Below are 12,139 nucleotides of genomic sequence, written 5' to 3'. Positions count from 1 at the left end.
CCTAGCCAAGCTTCAGTTGGTGTCATGCCTTCAACGGCTGAAGTAGGTGAGATGTTGATAATGTGCACTGCTGTAGACACGGCTTCTGCCCACAGAGCATTGGGTAGTTCTTTTTCCTTTAGCATACTTCTGGTGAGACCCATCACAGTCCTGTTCTTCCTCTCCACAACACCGTTGTGTTGTGGTGTATATGCCACTGTTAGCTCCCTTCAAATTCCTTGCTCCTCACAGAAGGTGTTGAATTCGTTTGAAAAAAACTCACCACCCCGATCTGTTCGAAGCACTTTGATCAGGCACCCGCTTTGTTTTTCAACAAAGTTTTTGAACACTTTGAATCTCCCAAATGTCTCTGACTTATTTGTTAAGAAGTACACCCAACACATCCGAGTAAAATCATCAATAAACAATAGATAATATGAGCTTTTACCTAAACTTTGAGTCTGCATGGGACCACACAAATCCGCATGCATCAGTTCAAGTTTTTGAGTTGCTCTCCATGAGTGTTGAGAGAAGGGCAGTCTAGTTTGCTTACCCATGATACAACCATCACAGACATATGTGCCTTTTATACTTGGCAATCCAAGTACCATATGTTGATCATGGAGCATTCTTAGGCTACTGAGGTTAATATGGCCATATCTAAGATGCCATAATTTTGTAATTGAAACGGGGCTTGTAGTACTAACCTCAGTTTTGGTGGCATCGAGTAAGAACATGTTATTGGTTGAGACTCGAATCTTCATCATCTCTTCTCCATTACTACTGATTGTGTACATACCATCTCTCAATTTCTTGTTTGTTCATTAATATATATCTGCTTTATACCAACATTCAGGACCCTTTACTCACTCTCAATCTCACGTACACTTATATATGAATTTAACTTGCTAAGAGAAAAATATGAAAAAAACTTTTACTTCCTGAAAAGTGTGTTGTCATTCATTGATAGGAAACAAGCCATATATATAGGCATACACTTAACCGTAAAAGACACTTTCAACCCATGCATGACACACTTTCAAACCCATGACTCCATATTTAAACTAACTGACCACGTATATGTTGACTAATAAAACTGCCAAATAACTAGCTAATTAACCCATACTAAACTTACTGATGACACATAATTAGATACCAGACTCAAATTAATAAAAACGACACTTTGACTTTTGTTGACCCGTCAAGATTATTCCAACATTCACCCCATAATCTTGACAACTCGTTCTTGCTACACTTCGGTCTTTCTCTTCTCACTTGAACATGTGGTCTCTAGTTCGGTCTTTCCTCGCTTCTTAATAATTCTTTGCATTCCTTCACTTCTTCAATTTCTATTAACATGCTTCTATATCTACATTTTTTCTATTCGTGTGAAAAAGGTACAAGATAGAACCCCCATCTATTTGAATGGCCTTTCATGTGAAAAGAAGATGGCATTTCTTCATTTAGTGTTCTGTAATCTCACCATTAATTAACCCATGTTACTGTACGTTGGTTCTTTCATGCTTCCTATCACCAAACTTGCTGCAATGTTCTTCATTTCCTTTCTGTATCTAACACAGCAAAACTAAGAAGCGAGTTGATATTGCATAATGTCTATCTTATAATAAAAGGGAGTTGATATTTGTACCACAACAATTAATGAATCTACCATAGTTACGCATAATATTTTTAATAGATTTTAGACCCGTGTCCAATACTTGACACGGGTTTTATGACATTATCAATATTAGATATATTCATATATTTTACACGTAGAAGATTGTAAATTGAAATTTGATACGCTTTAGAAGAGCCACAGTTCTATTCAAATAATAATAAGTAGACGATGAAATGTGTCATCGTCCTCGAAAATATATATGTAAACTTAAATGTATGTCCCGTATTGATAATCTCTTTAAAATTATAAGCTTTTATGACTTAAATGTATGAATATCTAACATTGATAATATCGTATATCCCGTTTCCAGTGTTGGATTCTATATGCGAAGAAAGCTCTCATGAAGTCTTATCCTCCTTTAGAATTTTTATATTTCAGTTGATTAGAGTAAATAGCAAGTGAATTTGTTAAATATAATTGTGAATTAATAACAAAGATTACGTAACAACACAATGAGTATGATTTTTCTTTAAATCTGCGTTTCCTCTGATGGCTTCTCCGTACCATAGCATTGCTTAACATGAGTCACAGATATAAGTTGGGTCGTACATATTGATGTATTCTGTTTTAGGTCAGCGTTAAGTTAATGTACTTTTACTTAATAGTGAAATACTTTAGATGCGTACCTTTTGATATTCCGTTTTTGTTATCATATAAAGACTTTCTCATCTTTTTTGTATTCTCATGAGGTTGCTAAGTCTACATAACAGAGATTTGACTCATCCAAGTAGTCATAATCTCTTATTGAGGATCACTAATTCGTAAGGTCTAACTTTTGTGGGGTAAAGTTCCTATATAATTGAGTAGATGCTGACCTAGGTTGTTTTGCATAGCTTCGATAATTTGTTTGCTGCCTGTCATGCTATTGTTATGTTGTCCTTTTTTCTATTTTTTTGGTTTAAGGTTGTTAATTGGATGTCCACATTTACTGCATTCTGTAATGCAAGCATGTATTACAGATTATTTAATAGTATACTGACGAATGAGAATTGCATGAAGATTTAAAGATTTTTTTTTATGAATATAACTAACTATGCATGAATGTCTATAGTGTGAAAAAATAAAAGTTGTGTTCATTGTATGAAATAACTTTCAAATCTTGTCTATTGTATGTATTCGGATATACGTGGCAGCTATATAAGTTGCAACTTGTAAGTTTTTGATTGGTTAGATACATACAATAGACAAGATTTGAAAGTTATTTCATACAATGAACACAACTTAAGTTTTTTCACACTATAGACATTCGTCTATAGTTAATTACATTCACAAATACTAATCCCAATCAATTAATATTAATATAATAGATCAATTCAAATTGAAACTAAATGATTGTATTTTGTTTTGCTTTGTTACTTGATTAGTTTGATTTGATTTGGTTCTTCGTTTGATCGTTTCTGTTGAACACCCATTATATAAAATGTTCTGATGACAAAAAAACAAAAGTTGAAAAATTAATGTGTTCATGTTAACCAGCACTTGTCAATATGTGACAAAATCTTTGGAGTAATCCAACAAGTTGGTGGTTTTTTGTGATTATAACTACGAGCAATAAGAGCATTGCTAATGGTTGCTAATTAAGGATGAGGGATATTAGCAAAAGAAATTCTGAAATTCTTGTATATCAATGCGTTTAGTTTTCCAGCATACCTGAGAATTCGTCCGTATAGAACTTTTTACACAAAAATTTATCAACTGTGTTATATTACAACTAAGATTAACAATAATTTCTTTGATTGATAGCAATTAATTGAACAAAATTTTCAATGTCCAAACTTACATAGATTCATTATACGTGAGTTTTGCTAATGACACCTTTTATAAGTACATAAATTAGTTGTATTTTTATCAATAAAATAAGGGTGGACTTTCAATATGAAGAATATAATTTTTTTTTTATGCATGCGTTGTCAGTAAAACGCCACATTACGCCTCATCGCCCACGGTCTCGGGTAGTCCACTTGGGGTGTAGCCCCTTATAAGGAATTATAATTCCTCCCACTCCTCCTTATAAACACACTTAATGTTTATTTTTCTACTAATGTGGGACAAACTCACATTAATTAATTACTCTTTCAACTCCTTTTAACATATCTATTAACTTGGATTTTCTATGTTATTACATAAAATTTCCAAAATTATTGAGTTATTGGATTTGCAACCCGTATCCCAGTCATTGCGAAATTGGTCGGTGTTGTCATTGGAGAAGCGTAAAAGTTACTCGTAACAAGTTGTGTAGGGTTAACAGTACCCGGTATAAATGTCCCATAATGTTTTAGCGGCTGGGACATTGGGGTGTGCCTTTGATTTATAGCCATATGCTCACTTGGCTTTACTTTCGGCTCAAAAGCCCAATTTTTCTTATTAACAAAATTATAAATCGGTTCTTTAATCGTTCTATAATCAACTGATGAACTACTCACCCCATTAAAAGCCTCTGGAGCTTGATGATAAGCTTGAGTTAATGTCGGTTCATACCACGATTCTGACAACTTGCCTTTTGTTAGGTAAGTATAAGCCAAATACCCGGCTAGAAGCATGCTAGGTTCATGAGGCAGAGGAGCCGTTTTGGATGGATAGGTAGGGGGACTAGGAGCCATGGCTTGATGAGGAAGCAACTTGGCTAGCTTATTATTAGGTCGTTGCCATCGTTGTTTTTTCTTCGCCTGTTTTTGAAACTTAAACTTTTTATATTTTTGTTTCTTCTTCTTAATTGGAGTCATTGGTGGCAATGGTGGTGTACATGATGGGTTTATTGTGATTTTTGGCAGATCCATATGTGGGAGACTGCTTATAAAGTTTCGATTATCTACTATAGTTTTTTCATGAGGATATGCAAAAGATGGATTCATAATCGCATAATTATATCCAAATTGAGACATCGACATTCAAATATATTAAACAAAAATATTGTCGATAATAAACCCTTTTCTTTTGGTTCGTCGAGAGAAAAAGTGAAGGTGAATGATGATTTATTGAATAGACGGTTTGGTGGTTTATATAGGGAGATCGAGGCCGGATGTATCAAAAGCCTAAAAACGCGAACTTATTAAACTTCCATGTTGGTTAATTATGCTCGTACTTAATAACATAATTTTCTCATTGGTTACATACCCAACAAAAATACAATTTAATATTTGGCAAGTCTATTCTAATATCAATTAATCATCTAAATAATGTATTTTATGTGTTATAAATATTATATAAAAATATTATATAGTTTTATAAAAAAAAAGAGCAAACAATCGATTCGATTGAAGTTCAGTTGATTGGATCGAATTGAGGAAATTAGATTTGGGAGAGAAATTAGGTTTAAGAAATGGGTGTGTCAAAATAAAGGGTTGGGTCTAATTAAAAGTAGGCATTCACGTGTTTTTTTGTTTGATTTTTGGTGCAAGCTAACGAAAAGGCCCTCACATGACTAGCACGTAGGGGGTGACTAGCACGTGGGGAAGGACGAAGTCTTTTAACGGAATAAAAACCACAGGGATGAAAAAAGCTCATTTTTAACGGCAGGGATAAAACGTGTTTTTCTGAAAAACCACAGGGACGAAATTTGTACTTTTCCCAAAATTTTATTTATTTATCAACTATTAACAATGATCCTTTCTTTATTCTAAAGCAGCATGGTTGGATCAGTGATAAACAGTCTGACCTTTGGAGACAAAGGTTATGGGTTCAATCTTCATTCCATACAAAGGTTGGAGGGCCTTTTCTACCATTTAGGTTGAAAATGGAAGCAGTCTCTCTACTTAGGTAGAGGTAAGGTCTGCCTACATCTTAACCTCCTCTATACACCGTTGAGGTATTGGGGCTCAAAACCCGCGAAAGACGGCATTGAGCAGTTTCTTTCCTTTCTTCTTTTCTTTTTTCTAAGAAAAAAAATCACATCAATCATTATTGGAGATTTTATGTTTAACTACAAAACAAAGGTTAAGTTGCTAACGAATGCCCACATACATTTGTTAGTACATACTGTATTAAATACTTTACGAGTTTCCTACAAAATCAATGGATGTAATTAATTAATACTTATTAAATCAATTTAAAAATGTATTTAATAGTCATTACTAAATCAGGTTAATTCTTACCATTTAGGATAAATTATAAATACTGATTATGTATTTTAAGAAACCCGAAATTCAAATAATCGATACTAATCAATGCCTTGGAAACATTCGTCAGTAAATCTAAAAAAAAAAAACACTAAAATAACTGGTATAAACCTGAAAGCATTATTCATTAATGTCTTTGGGAAGAAATGAAAATGACACCTAAGTTAAATAAAATCTTTTTCACATGCTAATTTTTTAATCCATAAAAAATATAGATAATTATTTATTCATTATAAATTAAACATTAAAAAAGTTTATAAAAACGATTTCACCAAACTTAAGTTTTTAATAGCACCACTTTTACATTTCCACATATATCTATATGAAGACATGGCCTATTTTTAGAACCTCTCATCATTATTGATTAACATATTGACTATATGTCACATTGTTGACCAAAATACATTAGTTCTGTGTATTATTTGCTTTTTGACTAACGTTTCACATTGTCTTGCATATAGGGATGTATAAATGATTCGTAGACTTGTGATCCATCCTAATCTGACCCGGACCCGACCTAAACTGATCCGCTCGAAGCCCTAACAGGCTGAGTCACCGGTTGGTCGTGTCGGATCAGGCCAGGTAATGCCAAAAACTGAGAAAATGGGAAGAAAATTCGTGACCCGCCCAAAATACGACTCGAATCTTCACTGACCGGGTTACGGTTACGGTTCCGTTTTTCATGCACTCACGGGTCACTGGTCAATCTGGGACGGGTCGGATTTCGACCTGTGCACATACCTAGATGCGTAGAGTGAATATTACATATTAAGAAGACTTCTTCTCAATCGCTCATCGACATAGGTTTATTAATTACATAAATGTTTGTTGCAGCTTCTTGAAAATTACTTTTGTTTTTATATTTGATGCTATCAAATCGAAACAATATTATAGTATCCATGCAATTCAACAATCAATAAATATAAACCAGGTAAAGTTTCTCCTCGTTTAGACGATCGATCACACAAATGAGTAATGTAGTGATCGCAAACATCATATAAAGAGAGGCGAAAGGCCTACACTACAAACATATATTTGATTTCAGTGATTATATATCTTGCCTTTACAAGAGCAACACCCTAATGAAATTTTTGACAAATCACAAAAATTCACAATTATTACAAAACACATTTAAAAGGAATTTCACAATAAAGTCTTACAGTGAAACAGATTTAAGTCCTGCAGAGGGGCAGAGTTTTATCTCAATTAAATATCGTGCCTTCGAACGGTTTATTTGAGAGTTTCTCCTCCTACTAGGTATTGAGGGTGAGGGGGCTCTCTAGCACGGACCCGGTTAAGACAACGTAATCTAAATCCCCTGTTCCGAGTAAATGATCCACACCTTTCAAAAGAAATTAAAAAACACATTTTTTTTCATTTATGCAACTTTTATTGAAATTATCAACACAACTAAAACTAAATCCCTTACAAATTTTCATTTATTCTCTTGTTGGAGATTCAAAAAATGATCGAGTTGTGACGGATTAACAATGCCCGGTATATGGGCCCCGTTTACTAGCAACTTAGACACTTCAATGAACTTTTGGTTCCTAGTTAGTCGTGGGCTAATCCCGTTCTTGTTCTTCCATGTCTTTAGCTTTATCTCAGCCGTCTCTTTATGTGGATTGACAAAACCATGGCTCGGCTCCTTCATTGTCGTAAAATCAGCTAAAGTCGTCGAATTATTAGCTCGTGGAGCCTTTTGAGCCGGATCATATAACCGGCCAAACAATGTACCTTTGGTTATATACTCATGAGCCAAGTACTCGGCTAGAAGCATGTTAGATTGAGTCGGTGGCGAGATAGCTTCTATCGACGGGTTAATCAGAGTCATGGCTCGACGATGAGCCGGTCTTGGCATGGGCTTGGCTTGCTTAGAGGGTGGTGGTTTTATTGTCTTTGACGGCTTCAAAAAGTCAAATGTCTCATCTCTAAATTTTCGCTTATGTGGAGCCATTGGTGGCAATTGTCTATGTGAGTGGTTCATGGTAACTTGTATGAGGGTTAGCCAAGTCACCAAATAAATATTTCTAGTCTTCTGAAAAGGACCTTAGCTAAATTTTTGTAATATTTAATCAATAATATCACAATTTTTAGACTTCTTTTAGTCGTTTTTAAGAGAGAAAAGTTTAGATGTGTGGAAAATATGAATGGATGTGAGGGGTTTATATAGGGAGAGGATTATAACAATGGGCCTTAGAATTGCGAAAAATTACATCTATAAAGTGGAGTATATATATTAAAAGACTATAAAGCCCGAATATGAATAAACGTCCTTGTTGGTACTATAAACATCACTTTGTTGCCAACCAGGATTGCTTTTAATAATTTATAAAATCCTAACTTCTATTTGAAGTCTAGCATGTTAATCAAACTTTATATGAACCATTTTATTAAATTTGATAAGATTCATCAATGACATTGTCAATATTTTTTCCATTACAAGGCCGATCTAATTAAGTATATAAATTGGGCCATAATACCCATTAGGGTTATCTTTTAGTATCTTGTTCTTACTAGCTTTGTTTATTTCTAGATTAATTGTATCTATAGGTGTACTTTTTTAACAACTAGCGTCTTGCTAGTTGCTTTCTTAATAAAATACTGTCGTTCTAATAAAAAAAAAGTATCTTGTTCTCCAAAGTTGCATTATGAGTAGCCCTGTTAAGGTAAATTCTGATAATTAACTCGTTTTGTTTGAGAAAAAAAAAATTTCGTTAACAAATTCCCCATAAAATCTTATAAAACTTTGTATTTAAGTCCCCATCCACATTCACTTTCTTAAAACTATAAAAGCATTATAAGATTAACACCGTATTTTGGAATCATATATATGTTATAAAAGGTCCCAATATCTTTCCAAATTTTAACATATGATTGCCCAAAGTATATGTTTAGAGAGAAGAAGTTATAAAGACGTACACACTTTACGTGTTAGGGGTAAGGGTGTAGTATGTTAGCAAATTGGCAAGTTTTGAACCAATAGGAGTGTGTCATTTGTAATTGTAAACTTTTTGCCAATTTTTACCAAATCTTGCCAAATTTGATGGTGTAGTTGCCAAAACAAACCAAATCTATCCAAAAAAAAAATAAATATATAAAAAAATAATAATAAAAGGAATCTTTGCTTTGTAATTTTCTTGCCAATGCTTGCAACAATCGGCCAATTCTAGCCAATCCTACTTGCCAAAAAGAGCCAAAATACTTTGAGTAATGCTAGACTCACTAACATTTTACTAACTAATCTTTACTAACTTACGTGGAAGCTGCCACATCATTTGGTATTCCAAAAATAAAATTAACCTATGTTAACTAACCTCACCACTAATTTCCTATGTTTACTCTATAATAGTGTAACATATATGTAACATCCCTAACTTTTCAAGATTGACTTATTGACTTGACCATTAGTCAACGTTAAGTTTCGTCAAGTTTATATGCCTTAATTGGTTTATGTGTGATGAAGGTTCTATAGGTGTAAGGCTTTAATGCCTTAATGGTTGATGTGAATAAGTGTTAAAGGTATAGTTTAATGCCTTTAGAGGTGTTTAAAGTGTTTAATGAGTTGTAAGTATTCCCAAAGGGAGTTTGGAGCTAAATATGAGCTCTATAGAAGTTCAGGGACGAGTTTTGACATAGGATGAAACTTAAAAACGGGATTAGGGGTTAAGTAGACCCTAATTAGCATCACAAATCAGTTTCTTCTCCTTCTTATTCAAACCCTAGCCGCTCCCTTGTTCTCTTGAGCAATCCTAGTGCGTTTATTGCGATTTCGGGTGGATTTATGATCAATCGATGCACGTATTCGATCCGTTAATCATCCTCCAAGTTATAGATGGTAATCCTTGCTTATTATCACTCATATTCATCCATACAATTCGTTCATAGCTGGATCTATTGAGTAATGGTTGATTTCAATCGTTTTGTGGTTAGATTTGACAATTTCGGGTGAATCGGTGATTGTTATTGCAATCATTTAGTATCTAGAGATTTCCTACAGGTATGAAATCATTGTTAATGTTATTTTAATGTTCAAATATGACCAACATAGGGTTCACACCTGGTCTAGAGGCTTGATTTGGATTCGATTATGTTTGTGAGTCGATTTAGGTCAAAAACGGCTGTCAAATCAATTGTCGGATGTGTTTAATGAATCCATATACGATTTCATAGTGTCAAATGATTCTTATTTTGGTATATATGAACTGTAGAGGTCGTGGGTATCAGCCATGTATGTTTGATGATCGAAATTGCTTTCAAAACGATAAGGATTTCAAGGCCTGATTATGTTGTCATATTGAAAAAATCATATCTTTTTGATATGAATGAGATAAGAGATGAATCTTATATTTTTGAAAAGGTCTATGTGTCCCCTAAATTCGTTATGAACAAAGTTTCCTGTGATTTTGCCCAGAGATATGCGAAAAATGTCGATTTCCAGAAGTGGTCAGGTTTCGAACGAATTCTGCAGACCTGTCTTGCAAACGTCATAAATCGTTCATTCGAAAACTTCAAGAGTCAAACTTTATATCCCTGGAAAGGTCTCTTTGAATTTCCTGAATTTCATAAGAACTAAGTTTTTACTCATTTGGTCATCTAGAGGTCGAAAAGTTGTCTGCAAGTGAAGAGCACGAGTCAGTCTTTCGACCAGCACCCCATATGCGGCGCATATAATTTATGTGCGGCGCATATCGGGGCATGGGAGGGTGCTGGGTGATTTTTGAAGCAAATATGCGACGCATACTCAAAGCATGCGCCGCATAAAGTGTCTGTGAGTCCATTTGAGGTCCGAAACAAGCGTTTAAGGGTCCTATAAGTTTACCTAAGTTAATAAATGGTTTTGTAACCTTATGAGGATGGAATTATGCAAATTTAATGACAATGAACTCGATATAGGTCACTCGGGATAATTGTGAAGCTTGTTAACTTGTGTTTGGTGTATCGTTGTGCTCGTCATCAGGTAAGATACACTAATTTGACACGCTGAGGGTTCAACAAAAACATAGTTTTCATATAATAACTTGTTTGCTTATGAGTATTCGGGGTTATACGGGAGGTGATATGGGCTATGTACATGACTATTGAGGCCTGAAATGCAATCCCTATGATATGAAATGTAATGATTTGTTATGCAATGATATGAGATGTAATGATATGAAATGAAATGCTATGAAATGTGATGTATGATGATGATATGTGAAATGTGCATGATTACATGGCTTGTTCATCTAGTTCACTAGACTTATTAAGTTGCCATGACACGTGCACATTTAAGGGCCTAAACGTAAAAGATGTATATGTGATGATTGTTTAGGTTGTGTAAACACCTAAACTATATGTGATGTGAAATCGAGCTCGTAAATTTGATGTGAAAGTGTTAAGCTTAACCCGTACTTGCCCTAGCCCGGTTAAGTGCGTTGATGTGGTTGCTCGGGTGGCTCCTTGCAACGAGGTACAACGTGAAGAGTAATATGGGAGGTCTTACCAGCCCCATTGTCCTTGAACATACGGATTACTCCTGGAATTGGCTTGCCATTCCTTAACGACATTGATGTACAGCCGTAAGGTTGTTCATCTAGTCGGGTGTGACTTATGTCTCACTTATAATGATGTATATGTTATACGAGATGTGTGACTTATGTCACAATTATAAAGATGTTCAGATGTGATATGTGATGATGCAAAAGATGATTAGGCACATTAGGATGACTCATCCTAATATGAATGATGTTGATGCTATGATATGTATATGAGATGATATGTTCGATGATATGTGCCTTAACGACTTAATATGACTTTTATATAATGTTTTAAATGGACAAATGTTTTATAAATTATGTGTTATCTTACTTAGCTAATTCGTTAGCTAACACTTGCTCTTTTAAAATGTGTTGTGCCCTCAGGTCCAACAATAGTGAGCAGGTAGATGTGAGAAGATGTGAGGCACGATAGATGATTTTGAAGCTGGCTATAGTTTACCCATAGTGGCTGCTCGCTTTAGACATTTGCTTTATGTTTAGATCATAATGACTTGTATTGATGATGTGCTCGGTTGTTTAATGTTGGGCAACCGATGGATTTCTATTTAGACATATTTTGATGATATGACTAGTAACACCATTTAATGAATAAACCAAACAGATTTTGCTGGTTTGGACTTTTAAAGTTTAATTCCGCTTTCTTTGACGCCGTTAGGAAAAAGTTTTTGGAAATCCTTATTTTTAAATTATGGGTGTTACAATATAAATTTATAATAGGGTTCAACCCAAATTTTCCTTAACAAATATCCATAATAACTCAAGAATACATATTAGATATAAAAAAAAAACATTCGAATAAGGTAAAACGTAAGCAAGTTTGATTATTA

The 12,139-nt window shown here is 34.2% G+C and overlaps 1 protein-coding gene and 1 long non-coding RNA gene across 2 annotated transcripts; one reads left to right on the top strand and one right to left on the bottom strand.

The window, feature by feature from the left end:
• Nucleotides 1-7,182: 7,182 nt before the first annotated feature.
• On the bottom strand, nucleotides 7,183-7,887 carry LOC122606481. The gene has a single exon (XM_043779329.1). The coding sequence runs from the start codon at nucleotides 7,757-7,759 to the stop codon at nucleotides 7,208-7,210; it is 552 nt and encodes a 183-aa protein (XP_043635264.1). The 5' UTR covers nucleotides 7,760-7,887; the 3' UTR covers nucleotides 7,183-7,207.
• Nucleotides 7,888-9,703: 1,816 nt separating this feature from the next.
• LOC122606643 lies at nucleotides 9,704-11,716 on the top strand. Its single transcript, XR_006324969.1, has 3 exons — nucleotides 9,704-9,772; nucleotides 10,669-10,732; nucleotides 11,676-11,716. It is a non-coding gene; the product is annotated as an uncharacterized LOC122606643 (long non-coding RNA).
• Nucleotides 11,717-12,139: the final 423 nt, after the last annotated feature.

This window comes from Erigeron canadensis, chromosome 7 (assembly GCF_010389155.1).
Source record: "Erigeron canadensis isolate Cc75 chromosome 7, C_canadensis_v1, whole genome shotgun sequence".
Taxonomy (NCBI): domain Eukaryota; kingdom Viridiplantae; phylum Streptophyta; class Magnoliopsida; order Asterales; family Asteraceae; genus Erigeron; species Erigeron canadensis.
The sequence above is the reverse complement of the archived record's forward strand: the minus strand, read 5'-3'. Positions and strand labels throughout refer to the sequence as shown.

Bases quoted from the DNA above. Each gene is read 5' to 3' on its own strand.
- LOC122606481 (XM_043779329.1), bottom strand. From the start codon at position 7,759: ATGAACCACTCACATAGACAATTGCCACCAATGGCTCCACATAAGCGA.